At 42.7% G+C, this 21237-nt stretch overlaps 1 protein-coding gene across 7 annotated transcripts in view; it reads left to right on the forward strand.

The window, feature by feature from the left end:
- MCTP1 (multiple C2 and transmembrane domain containing 1) overlaps positions 1–21237 on the forward strand; it is a gene marked incomplete at its 3' end in the record, with an annotated part of 198899 nt that overhangs the window by 147693 nt on the left and 29969 nt on the right. For 6 of the 7 annotated variants that reach the window (XM_081212354.1, XM_081212355.1, XM_081212356.1 and 3 more), the window contains one exon: positions 11698–11817. In XM_081212354.1, coding sequence (XP_081068480.1) covers positions 11698–11817 — 120 coding nt within the window. Of the gene's footprint in view, positions 1–6248; positions 6296–11697; positions 11818–21237 lie in introns of those variants that run through there. The other variant, XM_081212357.1, reaches the window with a different exon arrangement.

Here is a 21237-nt window from a genome sequence, read left to right on the forward strand (position 1 = left end):
TTGTTTTGCATGTGTGTTTCAGTACAATATTGGTAATGTATATATGGGGTGTGTGTGCGTTGTTTGCTTACATTTATGCATAGGTAAAATGTATATGAATGCATGTGTCAAGGCAGTAAACAGCCAAGGAATATCAGAAATGTATCTAGATCCCAGGGAGACTAATCAGTTACTAAAAAATAGATATGGTGGGGGAAAGTGATAAACAAGGAATGATAAACACGGGATGTATACTGGAAAATAATTCCTAACATTCGAGGGTTTCTGCCTTCATAAGGAAAACAAGAAGCAACAGCATAGGAAATGAGCTTTTGTTTTCTGATGTTTCAAAACCAGCATAGTGAGGGCAAATGATATACCAGCAATCACAGAGTTTTCTTTACATGTGTCTGCAGTTGTCAAGGCAGACTTCAAGTGTTTGTCTGAAACTAATTTTCATCATAAGTAGCTTAGAAGGATTGGGATCAGTTTAACACCACCTGCTATATTATGTATCTTAAACGGGAATGGTCCTCATTAAAAAGAAAAGAAAGAAGCCTAAACTTAGATGGTGTGTGCGTGCGCCTAAGATGGGGGGAAAGGTTTGAAGTGCAGCTGCTTCATATTTTACTGTGCCCCTTGCACCAGCACCTCAGGAGAATGCAAGGTTGCTGTTGAACTCTCAGCTAGCCATGCTAGTGTGGTTTCATGCCACTGTACATTTGGTTGCTATAATTGGAGTCATTGCTACATCTTGGGAAAAGAGCTGCTATAATGACTTCATTACAGCAGTGGCAAATGCAGCTCCCACAGTTAGTACACTTGCTGCTTCTGCTTGATCATAGTCCAGCTGCAAACCAGATGATGGTCTCACGTGGACTGAGGTGCTCATATCAGGCCCACCCTAGAATATGAACCACCCCTGAGAGACTGGCTGAATCATGGACACCATTCAATAGTGGTTCATATGCTTCATAATTATACCACACTATAATTATGCAGATCAGGTGATTCAGGGAAATCGACAGTATGGTACTGTTGTCCAAAAATTATCCTCCATGCAGTTATCACCCAACCCTTAGAGTTTCTGTGCTTTTAAAAAAATGATGCCTCATACATATTGGCACGATGGCAATTAGACTTTGCTATTCTGAGGAGGAAAGTGGTTAAAGCTCATTAAGACAGAATTTGTGGGGGGTTTTCCTGATGAAAATGCTACTGATGGAATATTGCTTTTTGGTATTGGGAAAATTAGAAAGGAGCTTCAATCATAGTCAAACTGTGAAATATTTGTCACTAGCAACCTCATACCTAGCGTTGCTCGGGAATTCTAAGAAACAAAAAAAATCAGTGCAGTTGTGAAAGGTTCGTTTTGCCATCTTGATTCAAAATGGTGTCCAAATACCGATGAAAACAAGTTACTTGATCTCAGGAACCGTAATATATCTTAAGAAGTATGTAAATGCATAGCAGACAAATAACTTTCTAAAATATATAGTATATATCTAGAAGGCACATGAATTGTAGATTTTTCACAAATACTGAATAACCACTTACATGGAATTGAGGGTGCAAGTAGACTAATTTTTTTAAAGAAAGACGGTTGAAATACACATAACACCTCTGTTGGTAAAGGGAATCTGCAGATATCTCTATAATTTTAAAAAACCTGCAATATCTGTGTATATACCATGGGAAGCAAAGCCTCTCTCTGATCACTTTCACCTCTTAAAAACTATTGTCTGTGTATACGTCGTGAGGGAGAAAGCAGCAAGTTAGTGCTGGATTTCGCAAAAACATCTTTGTAACACTTTCTTAGCTGTTCTTGGCCTAAACATGGATCAGAGGGGTTTGCTCTTTTGTGGTCTCATTTTACAAATCGCTGATAGTAAAATTGTTACTGTGCTCAAAATCTGTCTTTCAGAATAAATCTGTGTTGGTTTTGGGAGGGTCTGACTGATGAAACTGAGAGCAAAACCAAGAACGGGGATTTTAGAAATTTGTTGTGAGAATGCCAGACAAAGTCCTCATATCTAGTTTAATTAGATTTATAGGGAACAGATTCAATTAAAATATAATTGCGTGTGTTGTGTATACTTTGAGACAGTTTTCAGTAATTTTCTTTTCCTCTACACCAACTTTGTGAAACATGATAAAAATTTCTCGTGACTGAAACATTTCAGTTTAGTACATCTAGTCAGGACGCTATGTATGCGTGTGTGTAATTCTACATTTGTTCATGTTGAATAATATATGACTAAAATATCTGGAATAGTAGTAGTTGTATGATTTAGAAGAGGCGCTTTTGACACTATAGATACACAGTTTGATTAGTGTAATAGCATGGCAATATATTTGCATTAGAATATTTCACAATGCACTTTGATAGAACATACATTCTATCAGTAGAATTTTGCTTGTGTTATGTTTCTGTGCTTTCTACATCTTTTTTTAAGCTGCAGGTAAATCTCTAGGTGCATATCTGAAACACTGTAAATATTCAAAAAACTAAAAGAACCTGGGTTTTGGGCAATGGTACTATATCACTGCATTCATCACTGATTTTATTGCCTCCAACATAAATTGTACAAGTTTCAATGCTATTAGTGTGGTTCAGATTTCCAACTGGGGCTAGCCATTTATATTTCCTGTTTTGCAAGAATCTCTAGATTGTTTTCCTCTGTCTCTGACACTATAGAGCTACCTTATATTGAACTGTGATCACACGGCATCATGCATGTTGAATTTTCTACACAGAAGTAGCTTCCATGTAGGGAATTGCATGAATCCCTTCATTGCAGTGGGGGCAGGACATTTTTCATCAGAATCACACTAAGAGGAAGAGTTTGAATCCCCACCTCTGCCCGTCAGACTCCCAAGCATGATTGGAGTCTCAGCCAACTGTTCTTTGCGCTTCTAAGATGATTTGTGCAACACAAACATTAAATATGTAGGCTCTAATATCTACTGCTCTGGCAAGTTCACCAGTCTGGGTTACCATCCTGTAGGGATTACCTGAATATGAGCTGCTGAAGGAACCTTCCTCCTGGCATTAGTTGAGAGGTTTTAATATTGTATGTTGCCTCAGTTGCCTTTGGAAAGAGAGGCGACCTATAAATAATAGTACAGGAAGCCACGCAAGAAGCACAGAATCAAAAGGTGTTTTGACAGCTGTTTCAAGAAGTGTAGCTAAGCCTTTACATCATATCACAGGTTCCCTTTTGACTGCTTTTTCAGTTGCTTCAAAAGCTCTAAAATCAACATTTTTCACACACAACCCCTTTCATACACCAGGGATGGGTAAAATGATGTGGGACAGTGTCCTCAAGCTAAACTTGATTTGGAGGCATAACATATTTCAAACTCACAGGCAAGGGAGTGGGCTTGGGTACTTGAAGTTGGTGCTGCACTCTTTCCGTTCAGCTTGTTATAAAAGTTGGGTGCCACGTCCACTCTCTGCAAAATTCCAGGGGAGTCCAGACACTCACCCAAGGTCTATGTTCCTTTGGAGAATTGAGACACAGCAGAGACTGTCGTAGCTTTAAGAAATGTAGTTTATTCACCTAATTACACCTTCAGTGCACGTGGAGGGAGTCCAGATCTTACAGCATGGTCATTTCAAGAGGGGCTTGTCCCCCCACAGCAGTGCAGCCCTGGAGTCCAAGCCATCTCTCCCAGCCAGCCTTCAGCCTGCCTACCAAAGATGGATCCCAGTCTTTCTTCTTCTCTCTTCTTTTTCCCAGCACACCTTGCTTAAAACATTTCCTGTTACTTCGAAACCACACCCCATCACCATCACAACCTATGTCTGCAGAGGCTGTCAGGTGGGCCATCACCCCCTTTTGTCATGTTAGTGCCTCTGAGCTGTGACCTCCCAAAAACCACTGTTGTAAATCTATACTGTCTTCCTCTTCTCTGGAAGGTTCAGGCTGGGGAAGTGGTATCCACCATTCCTCGCGCTCCTCTGCCCAGTCCCTGGCAGATAAGTAGGTCTGTGTCTGTGTAATAAGATGAGAAGAATCCTGCAGGATCAGACCAAAGCCCCATCTAGTTCAGGATCATGTTCCCCACAGCAGCTAGCCAGCCTGTGGGAAACCCACAAGCAAGGCATGAGTCCACTGCATTCTCCTGCTGCTATTCCCCAGTTACTGGTATGCAGAGGCAAGATCCCACTGATCCTGGAAGTATCAACTAAAACATGCCACCCTGACTTCCATGATGGGAGGGAGGAGGAACAGGGTTGTCAAGCTGTATTTTTATAAAGAACATGTTCCATATAAATTTAGCTGCAGAATTGGACAGAACTGGCTAAATGTACTGCCGTGTAATTTTGAGTCAAATTCTTTGCTAATGTGCCACTTATATGTAGCATGTAAAAGGGTTCTAGTTTTTTCTGCTTTATTATTGTAAATAATATTTGCCAACATATGTTGAAATGTCAAGTAAGCAGATGTAGAAATTAACTCCAGCATCGAAACAGTAATTTGAAAGGTGACGTTCTTGAATAGTCAAGTACTTAAAAAGCAAAGGCTTTTGCATGAAAACTTGTATGCCACCAAAACTGAAGTTATTTGCAGCTGTTGACTGAATCAGTGACTTGCAAAGTTAATATTCTCTGACTCAACGCTAACACAGGCCCTGTTTTAATACCTAAATGACTCAACAGGCCAATCCAAGGCATACAGTATTTTTTATATTAAGCAAACAATAAAATGCTGTAAGTAAAAATTAAACACAATTTAATTGGAAGCACCTTACATGAGTTTCAAATGGAATGTCCAAGTAAGCATTCAGAGCCAGAAGAATCTGTTCAAGCATGTCCACCCCCAGGAATGAATCTGAAAATTGGAGGCTAAAGCTTACAGATTTGTGCTCATGACTTGCAGCTTTTTGTTTTACCTGAAACTATATTTTTGTAATTTGGAACTAAATCAGTGTATGATGCCATAAAACAAATACTTTCTGGAATACAAAAGTGCCGCCAATTTGTTGAAAGTGCTCTTTTAAAAAACACCTAAAATGTTGCTTTGCATCAGGATCCTTCTAAATTAAAGAGAGCACTTAAGTTTTGTAACTTTGTTGGACAATTGTTAAGGAACTTTACAAGCCACAAAGAATCAGAAAGCTCTCCAACCTGAAAGGCATGGATAATGAGAGGGTTTTTTCCGAAAGCTTAATAGGGACATAATTGAATTACATAATAACTTCTTATAGATTGTGATTACCCCTCACATCAGCACTACATTGAAAACATAACTTGACTTTCAAGTCGTACATAATAATAAAGCAAAAAACAAATTGAGAATGGGCTATAAGAGTAATGTGTTCATTTAGCAAATAATTAATGTACAGAATGGTCTGCTAGGTAAAATGACCAAGACAAAGGCCCAAGAAACAATTGGCAACTCTGTTGGGGGAAATTGAGTACTAAAAAGAGATAAGCTTCAATGAACCTGAAACCTTTACTACTTAGACATTATTTGATCCAGTCATTAATGCAAGCCAGCTGCAATTTGATACTATTTCTACCATGAAAAATAATGCCAGCTCCTCTTGGTTGCGACTGTAAATCTGAGTGAGTAAATGAGTACTGAACTGCAGTTAAGTGCCACGTTGACTGCAATGTGTGTATTCTACTTGGATTCTTTAAAATGTTTGTCAACTTAGTAATGTATGAAAGATCACTAACTCTTTGAAGAAATCATCTACCTGAAATGGCTGTGATAAGCATATATTAATAGACTCTTATCCAACCATATGCATATGAAAATTATGTGTCCTTGAGCGTTTTCTTATGTAAATGTTAAGATTATATCGAGTATATAAAGAGAACCCATGGCACAAAGCAGAAAGTGTGGCCTCGGATCAACACTGCCAGAACAGCAATACACAATATGGTTGCGTCCTTCCACAAGAACATGCATGGCACCATCCAGTATGATGGCTTATCCTCTGACACCGTCCTTATAAAGAGCGTTGTGAAACAGAGCTCATTTGCCCCAGTGCAACAAAGCATGTCTCTCCCGTATTGGTCTCTCCAGCCACAGCAGTTGCTGTAACTCTCCAACAGTTTGACTTCACCCCCAAAGATGGACTCCTCTATTGTCTCCAGAGACAAATGGATTCCAACACACAAAAACTCTGGAATTTTGATAACTTGGTAACCTTTGTCATTGAACCAGTATTTTTCCTCTCTCCAAAGCTAGGACCTATAGAAATTCTCAATTTGTTGTAAACAAAGATTTATCTATCTTTTTCAAAAAAGGTAGCTACAGGTGGCACGAGAAGATATAGGAGGAAGATTTGAAATTTGGAAAGCATTTAATCTCACCCCATTTCAATACACTTTTTCTTTAAACATGGTAGCCACTTTCCCCTTCAGACTTCACAATAATGAAAGGTTACATGTATGTATCAAGTGTTATATTGCACTTCGTTATATAGAAGCTGTCAGCCATCTAAAACTCTATGAAAAGTTTAAGAATAAAATAAATGCAGTTTATTAAAACTGCAACTTTAATTTAAATATTGATAGCAAGTGGAACAGAATGAAACCTTTTTTTAAAAAAACCCCACATACAGAATACTTCTGGTTTACAACATTAAACACTAAACCTCACATGAAAAGTTCATGCTTGTCTTATACCTGAGTTGACAATTAAGGCATGTGATCTTGGCTTAGTCAAGAAGAAAGTTAGATCCAACGTGAGCTTCAAGCGCTAGGTGTAGTCGGCTTTTATCCTTATCCTTTTATCCTTAGCTGGCGGCCCAGAGCGAGAACTTCCACACTCAGGTCCACTGGCCAGACTCTGTCCAATTGGCTGCTTATGATTGGCCAGTTTAAACTTTAGACTTGGAGGGCTATCCCACCCTGCAGTGCAATCGGACAGGGAATTTGCAACAGCTGGTTGCTGGGACGTGACTCCTTGCAGCCCTGGGAATGGAGGGCAGCTCGCGAGGGTTTGCAACCACTGTCCACCGGAGCAGGGTAAGCGGCCATTATGGTACAACTAAATGCATACAATTTCCTTCCAGTATTAGGCAGGATTCATTTGATGTTCTTCGGCTTATCCAATGAAACATTAACTGAAGATATTCCACATGAAGAACTGTAAAGTTGATGGAGCCACCTAATCAAAACAAATTTACCTTGGCAGATTTGTCAACATCAGTGAAGTCTGCTTTTAGCTAAGGCCCTAGAAGTTTTGCAGAATTTCTTGTTTTAATATAAATTTGGGTTCCCACCCCTTCCCTTTTTCCACTTACAATCGTGTAAAGACATTTCACATCATTTTATAGAAGTTAAAGATGAAAGTGCTGTGACTTTGCTTTGAAAATACTGACAATTCCACAATGCAAGCCCCAGAGTCTGTAGATACAAGCATCACATTAACAGTCCACGAATTACCGATGAAAAATTCATGCCACTGTAGTAACTTTCATATTGGCAAAAGTCAGACAGAAGTGAAAACAGCATATTTAACAGAGAAATCTGTAAATATTCACATAATGATGATGATCTCCGAGACACTTCACTCCCCCTCAACTGAGGATTGCATTGTACACAAAAAAGAGGAAGGAAAAGTCTCTATCTGCAGCCCAAATTAATGGTGTACAGCTTTCTGTATCACTAATTCCTTGTCTGACTTCCATAAAGCAGTGTGTGCTCAACATACAAGCATGGTAGACCTTTACCTTGGTATTGGTTGTTAGCATCACATTCTCCCCAACCCTCTTCAAGAGGTGAGCCACTGCTGTGGCTGCCTTGACAATATGCTTGTCCAGCTCAGCATTGATGGAGAAGTTGCTGGTTATGGTGGAATCTAGGGAAACAAAATCATTTACAGCTTGGGCTGTAGAGCTTCCTGGAAGTGCACTGTAAATGCTGTGCCAGGTTGAACAGACCCCCGTTGTTCCTTGAATGGAAGCACACACCATCTTCAGTTGAGCTGAAGGCAGAACAGAGCAACAAGGCAAAGTATATGCCAAAGAGAGTTGGAGCAGAAACACAGCTCTGTTTCACAGCACTCTTTATAGAGAAGGCATCGGAGTATGAACTATCATATTGGAAGGTGCCATGGATGTTCTCGTGGAAGGACACAATTATATTGTGGAGCTTAGGTGGGCATCCTGTCTTATTGAGCAGTATGAAGAGTCCTTTTTGGCTAATGAGGTCAAAGGCCTTCATCAGGTCTATGAAGGTGTACTACTACCACACTTAATTGTAGCACGATCTTTGATAGAGGAATATGTTTTTTGCTGTAAGTGGCTAAGATCTTTTTGCTTTGAACATAGGCAAGAACCTTCTTAATCCAATGAGAATTATGCTAAAGCTATTCCACTGTACGTTCCATTAAGTCTTTAAGGTGCCACAAGACACTGTCACTTATTTTACACTTTTTTTAGTACTCTAGAAAAATCTCACAGTAGAGACATTTTCAGAAGAGCAAAAATTGCCACTATAGTCTCCAGGTATGAAGGTGGGTGGGTTGAGCTGACAGAATTATGTTAAGGCCTAGTTTGCATGACACATGCAGGCTCCCAGAGAGGAACTTGCAGCCACTGCCATGGGATAGTGGCTGGATGGAATGTTAGCTCAGGTGTCTCTGCAAGAGGAATTCCTTCCTTCCTCCTGTACTGCGTTCAGGCATTGTTCCCCCGGCCCACAAACAGCCAAGTGGGTGAGCTGCACTTGGCTGCCACCTTAAATAGGCCAAGCACAGGCTGTGCACAGCTCCCAAGCCCCTGCCACTGATTGGTTCTGTGGGCGCTGCCCACCCATACCTGAGAGGATCGTTGTGGCTGGGGGTGAATGGTAGCTGGTAACCATCTCCTCCCCTTGCTACACCAGATGATGAAGGCCTACCTAGACCCACCACGGCTGCGGCATGCATCAAAACGTTTCCCACCCGGAGTCCCAGATGAGCTGTTATTCCCCTGTACTCCAGGCATTGTTTGTCCCCAGTGATGTCACTGTATAATCATATCTGCTTTGACTGCATGATCATCACCAGGTTTACTGATGTAGCTGCAAGAAAGGAGCACAAATTCTAAAAAAACAGCTGATACTAATCTCACAGAAGATTGAATCAAGTGCTTTGTGTGGATGGTTTCAGCATCAATTTCATTTCATTTTTTTTCTCAAAGATGTTGTAATTAAATATATGAAAATGATGCATCTTTTATTATTAGCTCTTTCTCCATTGGTTGTGATTCTTCATTTAAAGTTGAAATCTTAGGTTGCCCAGCAACAATGCAGTCCTGTGTATTTATCTCTCATTAAAAACAAGGTAGCTTTCTATTTGCACAGGTGTGTTTAAAATGGCTGGACAAGAATCATTCTACAATTTTAAGAATTAAAGGGTGTTTTTTGTGAGTCTAGACTCCCACATTTTATACATTTTTTCCATTTTATACATTTTAGCATGTATGGTTTTATTTTGGACTTGGGCTTGGTGCGGATCATTTTGGATGTTCTAAATGTATTAGAATTATGTGATCATTGGTTCCCAGAAATATAATAAAATGAATCTGAACCCAGACTACCACATCATGCCTACGTTTCCATAGTGTTATAAAGGATATAGCCGTTACACTTCCTTCTTTTTTAAACGCCTTTTTGCTTCATAGGTTATGGTCTACTTTATGGTAATAACTGAAAAGGGTGAAGCATGACTGCTCATGAGGAGGGAAGTCATCTGTGCATTGAGTTGTTTTCTTTTTTTAAACGTAGCTGTTAATTTTTATTTATTTATTGGTCTTGTTTTTATGGGTTCTATATGTTTTGTATTTTTTCTGTTTATATTTATTATTATTTATTTCGTTGTTATGTGGAATTGAACACTTCAGTGAAGAGTGGGTTAACAACAACAACAGCAACATTGACTGAGAATTTCTGTTTGGAAATAAGGATGGAGGACGTTCCTTGATAGAGATTATGCCTTCTACTGGAAAGATCAGGCAGGCCTTTTGCCTCCTCTCTAGGAGGAGGAGGAATCCTCTTTCACCAGACCAACCGGCAGAGTGGACAACTCCCCGACCCCTAAATGATTATTCAACTGGAACCACATTGATGACTGGAACCTAACTGTTACAATGCTACGGATAACAGGAAAGAAAACGGGGAACTAACAAAGGAGACAGAAGAAACAATAGAACTTGCCCTAACAAGAAAAGACAGAAATCTCAATTAAGGAGCAAAAACCTAAGGAAGGGAAAGGAAGCCCTCACAGTATGTGAGGCAGCAACAGAAGGCATAACCCACACTCATCAAGATTGTCGGTAAAGGCAGGAGTGGAGGGTGGAGCATACTAGATCTCCAAACAAATTCATAGTAAGAACACGTTTACATTTTTGTGAGATGCGCCTGGAGGATATTCCTTGACAAGGGACGTATCAGAGCAGTTTCCTAAGCCAAGGCAGGCTTCCTCTGCCCCCCACCCCCATTCCTTGTTCCTCTCAGTGTTTTGGAGAACCTTCATACTGAAAGCATTCTCCAAGGAGGCATCATCCCTATCAAGAGATGTCCTCCAATTTTGTCTCATAAACAGGCAGTAGTATAATTTTAGGATTATAATCTGCTTTATACCATTGCAGAGGTGTTATGTCGCTTCCCACATATTAATTAATTATCCATAAGTTTTAATAGATGAATTTATTGATTATATCTGCAGAAACTTGCATATAAATAAGTCACCCTTAAATAAGATGCATGACAGGCACCATGTTAAGAGGCCTTCTCTGAAAAAGAGGCAGAAGAATATCTTCTAAGATAGCATCTGTATATGTTTGTAATACATTTTCTCATTTGCTGTACACCACTTATGGAAATTTATATATTAAGCAGTAATATTTTAAAATAAAATGAATCTGCCTCGTGGGGTTTTTCATGAAAATATATTTTAAAACAAGTAAACATTTCTTTTAAGTCTGCTTCTTTAAGTCTTCTGTGCGATTGGTAGTTGTTATAATATTTTTGTTAATCGACTAATCTGTTCTTAATTACAGTGAACTGGGGAGGGGACTATATTTGTTTTCAAATACTTGTGCCTTGTTTCACTTCTGAAAAGATTCCTTATATCAGCTCATGTGAACAAGTGAACTGCAAAATTTATAATCTATTTAGTGTTAATGTGGCTACAGAAGACTCAAGTTTTATTTGCTAACACCTGCTTTGTTATCCAAGCTCAGTTGTTAGGGCTCCAAAGCTACTTTCCTATCCCAGTAGTAATCCAAATGCTGGTCTCAGTTGTTCCTGTTGACTTCTGAACCTGTACTGTTTAAAGTACACTTCCCAAGAAGCCTGTAAGTTTCTCAATACTTGACTGCCCTCACATGAATCCTTGGAAGGATCATGGTGGCAGGCTGCTGCTGCTGCTGCTGCTGCTGGTACTAATGTTAACAACATTGAAAACATTGTCTTGCGTGAGTCCTTAAAGCTTTGGGACACATCTTTGCCAAAATTACAAAATTCACAGATGTCTTCTGCTATGAGAGAAACGGTGTCTAAACTCTAGGCTTTGAAAAGTATCAATTTTTTCTTTTTGCCTGAGATAAAGTGGGTTGCCCTGTGTAAGAACTGCTGAAAGCAACAGATTTAAGGACATGTTTAATATATTTTTTCTGTGCCAGAAATGGGAAATTTTAGTGTATAATACTCTATTTTGCGTATTGTCATTCAAGGAAATCTAAATACCTTTTTGTTCTCTTTGGTTCCAGCTGTTCCTCTTTGTGACCTGGAATTTTGAGCTGTACATGATTCCTCTAACACTGTTGCTACTGTTGGTGTGGAACTACTTCCTGATCATTTCAGGGAAAGATAATAGACAACGTGATACGGTAAGTGTCTCTTAAACTTTTTTGCTGCGGGGGCAGAGGGCAGAAGACCCTTCTCTTCACGGAGGCAGAACTTTGAAGTGGAATTTAAGCAATAAGCCTATTTGGGTGTTGGTTCACCCCTAGAGAGACATTAAGTGATTGCCTCTTAGGCTTTGCAGTTCTACCACACTCCTCGCCATAATAAGAAGTTGAACATCCAAACAAGAGACCCCATAAATATGAGGACCTTTCATGAATTGCTGCCAACCTTCTTAAAATCCCAAGGAAACTGGAAAACACCAGAGATCTGGTGCAAAGTTGTGGATGCCGGAACATAAAATCTTGGCATGTACCTCCTTCCAGCACTTCTTTGATGAAAATGGGGACAATGGGTGGGGTTCAGGGCAGAGTCTGGGAACCCAACAGTGCTGACAGTGGCAGGGCAACACAATCTAGACTTGGAAGTGCAAGGGGAAACTAAAAGCACATGAGAATAGATGCCTCCGGTTGACAGAAAAACAGTGCTGTATGCTGATCAAATAACAAATGCATATTTATTAAAGAGTATTGGTCTAATTTTATAAAACACAGCAATAAGTGACTAGCTGAAGTCCAGTTAATAGATGGTAGATAATAATTATGTACAGGCAGCTACCATTTTGCACAGGGGTTCAGTTCCTGATCCTTGCACGTGTTGGCAGATTACACATAAGCCCACCCTATTCTGCCACCATTCTGCCGCCTTCTGAGTCCAAAAAGACCCCTGTGTAGGCGGACACCTGTCAGTTGGGTGCGTGTAAAATGGTTGCTGCAGTTAGAAGCATTTATGAGTACAAGTAACTTGCAGTTTGGGCGCATTTAACTTACACAGTTTCAACTTTATGCACCTGATGGATGGCCAGTTGAAATCACACAAACTGAACATAAGGAAAGCGGAGAATTTAAAAATATTCCCAGTGCGGAAAGAGTTTTTAAGCTTTCCACCTTGCTTACTGGGGTTTAGGAGGCCTTTCTTGGGGGATGAGACCCATTCAGTGCACTAGCTCTGGAAGGTAAGATTACCCCTACAGGGGTGGTTCTAAGGGGTTATTTTGACATTCACAATAAGTTGCAAGTTACCTGTACATTGGAGCACATGTACGTAGAGGGCTGAATCCAGCATTTCCTTGGCCCAACGTACCCAAATTCATGGAGGTTGTCTTTATATTTCAGTGGCTATAAGCCACAGTGGCCGTATTGAGCCTTCATGTGCTTCCTGGAGTCAAGAATAGGAAACAGAAAGGTGGGCTAGGTGAATCATTGGTTTGATTCACCAAGCTTCCTTTTCTGTTCTTATTCCTCTTTAACATGCTGATATGTATTAAAGAAAATTAAAATGCAGCATCTCAGAAGGCCTTTGCCCATAGAATGCCTCTCCTACATAACAATCTCAGTTTCCCAATCAATTCCAGCATGAGAGTCTGTAATAATGCTTCAGATCAATGACATTATTCACCAAGTTGCTGTCTGATTATGACAGATGGACCAATCTTGTCTCGTCACTTTTAAGTGGCAGGGAAACATTTTCCACCTATACATATGCTTTGTTCTACTTTGTAGTATTTTTAGCTAATTTTCTAATGGCTTAAAATGCAGTGGTGCCTCGCAAGACGAAATTAATTCGTTCCGCAAGTTTTTTCTTCTTGCGAGTTTTTCGTCTTGCGATGCACGGTTTCCCATAGGAATGCATTGAAAATCAATTAATTCGTTCCTATGGAAACCGCCTTCAGACCAGGTCCGGGGACAGTCTGTCCCCCGACCTCTTCTGAAGGCTGGGGGGGGGACAAGGGCTTTTCTTCCCACCCCCAGCATTTTAAAAAACCCCGGGACAGCGGAGGACTTCTCCGCTGTCCGGGGCGATCTTAAAATGCTGGCGGGCAGCATTTTAAAATCGCCCGGGACAGCGGAGGACTTCTCCGCTGTCCGGGGCGATGTAAAAGCCCTTGGGAAGGCAGGCACGGGGGACAAAGACTTTTGCCCCCCGCCCGCCTTCAGAAGAGGTCCTGGACCTCTTCTGAAGGCGGGCGGGGGGCGAAAGTCTTTGCCCCCCCCCGCCTGCCTTCAAAAGCCGTCGGGGACAGCGGAGAAACGCGCTGCCTTTCTCCGCTCTCCCGGGAAGGCAGGCAGGGGGGAGCAAAGACTTTCGCCCCCCGCCCGCCTTCAGAAGAGGTCCTGGCTTGCCGGCATCTCCCCCAAGCTTCCCCCGACCCCAGCTCCCAGAACAGGCTGCCACCCCAAGCCTTGCGTGCTAAGCGGGACCTCCCACCGGGCATGTGAGGCTTGCCGACATCTCCCCGAAGCAGAGGACGGGCTCCGCAGCTCACCCCCTGCTTCGGGATGCAGGCTGCCGCCCCAAGCCTTGCGCACAAGGCTTGCCGGCATCTCCCCCAAGCAGGGGGCGGGCTCCGCAGCTCACCCCCTGCTTCGGGATGCAGGCTGCCGCCCCAAGCCTTGCGCAAGGCTTGCCGGCATCTCCCCCAAGCAAGGGCGGGCTCCGCAGCTCACCCCCTGCTTCAGGATGCAGGCTGCCGCCCCAAGCCTTGCGCAAGGCTTGCCGGCATCTCCCCCAAGCAGGGGGCGGGCTCCGCAGCTCACCCCCTGCTTCGGGATGCAGGCTGCCGCCCCAAGCCTTGCGCACAAGGCTTGACGGCATCACCCCCAAGCAGGGGGCGGGCTCCGCAGCTCACCCCCTGCTTCGGGATGCAGGCTGCCGCCCCAAGCCTTGCGCACAAGGCTTGCCGGCATCTCCCCCAAGCAGGGGGCGGGCTCCGCAGCTCACCCCCTGCTTCGGGATGCAGGCTGCCGCCCCAAGCCTTGCGCACAAGGCTTGCCGGCATCTCCCCCAAGCAGGGGGCGGGCTCCGCAGCTCACCCCCTGCTTCGGGATGCAGGCTGCCACCCCAAGCCTTGCGCAAGGCTTGCCGGCATCTCCCCCAAGCAGGGGGCGGGCTCCGCAGCTCACCCCCTGCTTTGGGATGCAGGCTGCCGCCCCAAGCCTTGCGCAAGGCTTGCCGGCATCTCCCCCAAGCAAGGGCGGGCTCCGCAGCTCAACCCCTGCTTTGGGATGCAGGCTGCCGCCCCAAGCCTTGCGCGCAAGGCTTGCCGGCATCTCCCCCAAGCAGGGGGCGGGCTCCGCAGCTCACCCCCTGCTTCGGGATGCAGACTGCCGCCCCAAGCCTTGCGCGCAAGGCTTGCCGGCATCTCCCCCAAGCAGGGGGCGGGCTCCGCAGCTCACCCCCTGCTTCGGGATGCAGGCTGCCGCCCCAAGCCTTGCGCAAGGCTTGCCGGCATCTCCCCCAAGCAAGGGCGGGCTCCGCAGCTCACCCCCTGCTTTGGGATGCAGGCTGCCGCCCCAAGCCTTGCGCAAGGCTTGCCGGCATCTCCCCCAAGCAGGGGGTGGGCTCCGCAGCTCACCCCCTGCTTCGGGGTGCAGGCTGCCGCCCCAAGCCTTGCGCGCAAGGCTTGTCGACATCTCCCCCAGGCAGGGGGCGGGCTCCGCAGCTCACCCCCTGCTTCGGGCTGCAGGCTTCAGAAGAGGTGCCTTCAAAAGCCGTCCGGGACAGCGGAGAAACGCGCTGCCTTTCTCCGCTCTCCCTGGAAGGCAGGCAGGGGGGAGTAAAGACTTTCGCCCCCCGCCCGCCTTCAGAAGAGGTCCAGGACCTCTTCTGAAGGCGGGCGGGGGGCGAAAGTCTTTGCTCCCCCCGCCTGCCTTCAAAAGCCGTCCGCGATAGCGGGAAGCTCTTCCCTGCTATCCCGGACTGCTTTTAAAATGCTGGCGGTGGGGAGCAAAGCCTTTCGGCCCCCGCCGGCCTTCCTGGACCTCTTCTGAAGGCCGGAGGGGGGGAAAGGCTTTGCTCCCCACCACCAGCATTTAAAAGAGGTCCCCGGAGATTTCCCTATGGGCTTTCTTCTTGCGAAGCAAGCCCATAGGGAAATTCGTCTTGCGAAGCGCCTCCAAAACAGAAAACCCTTTCGTCTTGCGGGTTTTCCGTCTTGCGAGGCATTCGTCTTGCGAGGTACCACTGTGTTCTTTTATTTCTGAGTGTTGCTACGTGTCCAAGAACAAATACCATTAATCTTTTTTTGTCTCAGCCTAGAGACAAAATGGTTGCCTTTTTACAGTAATTTACAAAAATAAATAAATAAATAAATAAATGGTGGTGAGGGGTTTGCCTTGTGGGACAAGGAACAGGGCTTCTTCAGTTGTGGAACATCTTCTTTGGAACTTGCCTTCTCAAAGAAACATGCTTTGTTGTGTATTACATAGGTGATACTGAGTTACGGGGAAGGACCTCAGTAGCGTGTTCTAGATAGGGATATTTCTATTTAGAAGTATTTATTTCTCTTTATTTCTACTCTGTTTATTTCTCCTAATGATAAAGCTCTTTGGCCTGCAAAGGGCCTCCCCTTTGTGGTCTCTTTTCCTTTCACTCATTCTAGAACAGGCACAGGCAAACTTCGGCCCTCCAGATGTTTGGGACTACAATTCCCATCATCCCTAGCTAACAGGATCAGTGGTCAGGGATGGTGGGAATTGTAGTCCCAAACATCTGGAGGGCCGGAGTTTGCCTATGCCTGTTCTAGAAGGTCAGTCTTGGAGAAAAGGAAACGGAATGGAACTCAACTTAGAATAGGTCAAAAGTATTTATGAGCTGAGCTGAAATTGAAAGGGATATTTGACTCTGATTACAAAAGCTCACTATGTGTTTTTGAACTGTCACCACCACCCCCAGTTCTGAAACTCGACAATAAAACAACTGTTATATATTTTGGTCTTCTCCCTATGTTTCTGCCACTCTTTCTGTTAGTAATGTAAATAGAAAATACAACACAAAACAGTGGTGCCACTGATTTAGCCCAGGTGTAGGTCACAGCTTCTCAGTTGAACACTATTTTTAAATTATTCATTTGTGGGGAGGGGTTTCAGTTTATCATAATTAGCTGCAGCTTTTCCAGTATCTCAAGGTAGTTATCAAATTAATAAATCAAATATTTGATTAAGATGCAGTTCTGTGCAGAAAGGATGGCGATGTGCCTTCCCCATTTATCTTTGCAATGCAAAGTCCCAGTTCCTACACTTGTTTGGTGCTGCAGTCCACAGAGAGTTCCTCATTCACGCACTGCACTTCCCTGTCCCCTATATAAAGTTCCCTTAGAGCAATTCAACTCTCACCTCCTGTGTTTATGCAGTGTTTTTCTCATGACTGAAGACTAGTTTTCAAACAGGGCAGTCCCCATGTTTGGGGCAGTCTTCTTTCAGGGCGAAAATGCTATATTGCTCCCACAAGCAATAGAATGTGTAAACACATGGCTGAGGCTGACCGTGTAAAGCATGTCTTCATCCTTATTATAACTGCTGGGCAGTCCATTTGTGCCCTCAGACTCTGAAGTCGTGCCATAAGTTTGAGCTTCCCAACTAAGGCCTGTAGTCCTATCCCTTTTATCTAGCCGATTGAATGCAATAGGACATACTTCTGAGTAGACCTGGCTAGGATTCTCTTGTATATAATGGTACAGTGGTGCCCCGCAAGACGAATGCCTCGCAAGACGGAAAACTCGCTAGACGAAAGAGTTTTCCGTTTTGGAGGTGCTTCGCAAAACAAATCTCCTATGGGCTTGCTTCGCAAGACAAAAATGTCTTGTGAGTTCCTGCGGGTTCCCCCCCCTTTTTCTAAGCCGCTAAGCCGCTTATCAGCTGATCCGATAAGACGATAAGCCGCTAAAAGCCGCTAATAGCGCTAATCTGCTAATCCATCAATGGGCTTGCTTCGCAAGACGAAAAACCGCTAGACGAAGAGAATCACAGAACGGATTCTTTTCGTCTTGCGAGGCACCACTGTATTAATAGGAAGAAGTGAAACAACTTGTTCATAACTGTTTATGTGAAACATGTTTAACTGCTAAGGTCCAAGTTCCTAACTGAGGATCCCAGTGCCATGATACTAAAATCTCACTTGATAAACTACAGTGGTACCTCAGGTTACATACGCTTCAGGTTACATACGCTTCAGGTTACAGACTCCGCTAACCCAGAAATAGTGCTTCAGGTTAAGAACTTTGCTTCAGGATGAGAACAGAAATTGTGCTCTGGTGGCGCGGAGGCAGCAGGAGGCCCCATTAGCTAAAGTGGTGCTTCAGGTTAAGAACAGTTTCAGGTTAAATACGGACCTCCGGAACGAATTAAGTACTTAACCTGAGGTACCACTGTATATTAATTCATTTATCCTAATCATGCATACTTTGAAATCTCCCTTGAATTTATGGGAAATTGTAAATGTGCATTTTGGGGATATGTGTACAAGAAAATTACAATGGACTTTAAAATCCTTTAGATGGAGACATAGTTCAAATAAACATTCAATATCCTGCATAGTTCTTTGTGAAAAATGTGAGAAACAGCACACAAACTCATTAAAGATATATACAAGTGTAGATTTGCAGTAGTCTTAGTATTAACTGTACTAGCATAAAGGGCACATTAAGCTAACAATTAAAGTTGCGTATTGCAAATTACGTTGGATTTACTGTAGTGCCTGTTTATACTACATAGATCTCAATTGTTTTAAAAATCTGTTGATCATGCAAGGCTATTATGTAATGAATTGAATGCATCACAAGTGAAATCCCCACTTCCTATGAGATGTCTGCCTAAAATTACAATATTAACATTTCCCTTTCCCAGACTAACGCAATGAAACTTTTGAAAGCATTTCTTTAAAGATAAAGATGCCTGTCTTTCCACTGCAAAGTACCACTGCTGCTTTCTTTCAACTTGCTGCCTTATGTAGAGCAATATATTCAACCTTTAGTGGCAAGCTCATCATATTAATTATGACATCTAATGGTTCAGTTACCTTGATGACTATGGTAGGTGAGATAGCCCAAGGTCAAATGTTTAATAGCGGCTTGGTTTTATTCATGCTGCCATGGGTTTTCCAAATACTGTTGCAGATATGCTATACAATTAACATCAATTGTTTATAAATGCCTTCTAGAATTTCTACCTGTGTGTAGAAGCAGGCTTTACATGCCTAGCCTGGGGATAACATTGTGCACAGGAAAGCACATCCTACATAGGTTGTGAGCCTGGTAACCGCAATAACTTGCTTAAGCAGCTTGAGCCTGCATGTGCTCTGTCCACAGGTTCATATGTTTCTCTTGAAGCTGCCATTCTGTAAGAGATGGATGTTTTGTTTCAATTACGGCATTTTAAAAAGTTCTTCTTCCACTGTTCTGTGTGAGAGAAGCAGATGCCCTGTTGTGAAAATGACCACATAAGACTCTGATACTAGGCTTATTGACTGTAGGGAATCTTCAGCTTGACCTAAAGTACTTTCAGATGACCTGCAATAGTCTGAGTGGTTTTACACATCCTCTTCAATCCATGCACATTCAATAATTTTATATTATAATTATGTGTAAGCACTGTAAATCAACTGACACGCGGACACATATTGTGGTTTAGATTTTGCAGAGACAAATGGGAAGGCAGGGAATTAAATCAGCTCCAGATTCCTCACAAATCCCTTTGTGTCCCTAGAGTAGAAACATTGACTCAGGACCCAGTTCTGTTCCCATTATTGAATAAAAAAATAGTGTCAGGCCACGGTTTCATATTATTTTAGGTCAAAATAAATATACAGTATATGCAGATATTTGTTTTGGTAACTTATGTTAACTTCTGTGTACTTTCAAAAAACAGGTGTGCTCTGAATGATGTCGGAATGCTCCAGGATTATCCAGCATTTCACTAATTCAGATGCCTACACTTTTTATTATTTTTCAACTATTGAGAATACCCACATGACTTGTGATTTTCTGTAGCTTTCATTCTTTATATTATGCAATTCATTCAGAATTGTTGTATGGCTTTTTAACTTAGCCATGTTTCTATGCTTCTTGGTAAATATTAAAGTCAACACTATTCTTATTATATATGTGCAGGACCATGATGGTGGTACAACAGTTAATAAAACAGGACTGCCTATCTTTGTATGGGAAACATTTTTCTGTGTTGTCTGCCAAGTGACAAAAAGTGCCATTCTGCATTTTATTCATTTCAGAGGTTTACCCGGGTTTGACACCCAAGTGAAGAGTCCATACAGAGTTTCTGTTACCCAAGGTTCCCTAAGAAGCATTTCTTTATGAAAAATGATTGCAAATAAATGTTGGTAGCATTCATATTCCATATGTTTAGGTGTAGGGCATGATTTAGCCAAAGTTAAGTTCTTTTAAGTCATATTGATGTCACAAGGAGAGCCAATCAAATGCCTTTTCTCTAATTTAACTATCATGACCATAAAGTGCTAAGTAGCCCTGTGATTCTGTAAAATTGCCATATTAATATGACCCTACCTAACAGGAATCTAGTTGCAAAGAACAATAATATTAATAATATACTAATAACCCTGGCTACATGCAGGGGAAATGTGCAGCCATGTGCTAGGTTACATAATCATCTGGGCTGATCAACATAGATATGATGGTTATGTGGAGTGAGCCTATTTTGTTGTGTGTCTGTTTCTACATATAACATTGCATGCATTAGCACACTTGCACATCTACAAACTTTCCTCTTTTCACATGTTTTTCATGTGAAATATTCTTTCACATTTTTAAAAGTACCATTGGTCCAGTGATATTAAACCGTATTACATTGCAATTGGAGTTATGTCAGCTCCAGAATTTAAAGTCAACTGTGTCCTTGGGGTGTTTGTTTGTTTGTTTGTTTGTTTGTTTGTTTGTTTGTTTGTTTTTTGGTGTGTAGGTCAGCTCTGTTGCTTGAACCATCTGGGGCTGTTCATTCTGCAGGGAGCTTTGCTGCTTTCTGCTTCTAGTCTAGCATGCTGTGGTCTGGTTTGCAGAGGCTGAGCTGTGGCAGGATTACTTGGTTGGTTTTGTTTTCCTTCCTTTTGATCAGGATATCAAGCTCCCCAATGTGTCTTTGCATGACACAGAAGGTGAAACACCCAGAGAAACACCAGTGGAAGTATTGAGTTGAGGGCCAACAAGACCGGTTTGATTGCCATAGCCAATTCAAAGGAAACATAAATCCAGAATTGAACGGAGCCAAAACTAGAGTATATTCAGGGCGGTAGGAAATTGAAGTTAGCACAAACCTAGAAGGCAGCCAAGGGAGAGGGATGACTGTGAAGCACCAGGTCCCACCTGCCCCTGAGGTTTGGCTGGCCAGACCTTTAGTGTGGCGGGCCCTGCCTTGTGAAACCCCTTCTTGATAGAGGTTTGGCAGGAATCATTCCCAATCATTTTAGACATCTTTTTTTTTAAAAAAAGCCTGTGTTAATCAAGCAGGCCCTTAAAACCCAAGATCTTTAAAACCCGAGACCTGTGATTTCAGCTGAATTTGGGGAAACCACTTGAAGCATCCATTGTGTCAAGCTAT

This window comes from Podarcis bocagei, assembly GCF_964188305.1.
Source record: "Podarcis bocagei genome assembly, chromosome: 11".
Lineage (NCBI taxonomy): Eukaryota > Metazoa > Chordata > Lepidosauria > Squamata > Lacertidae > Podarcis > Podarcis bocagei.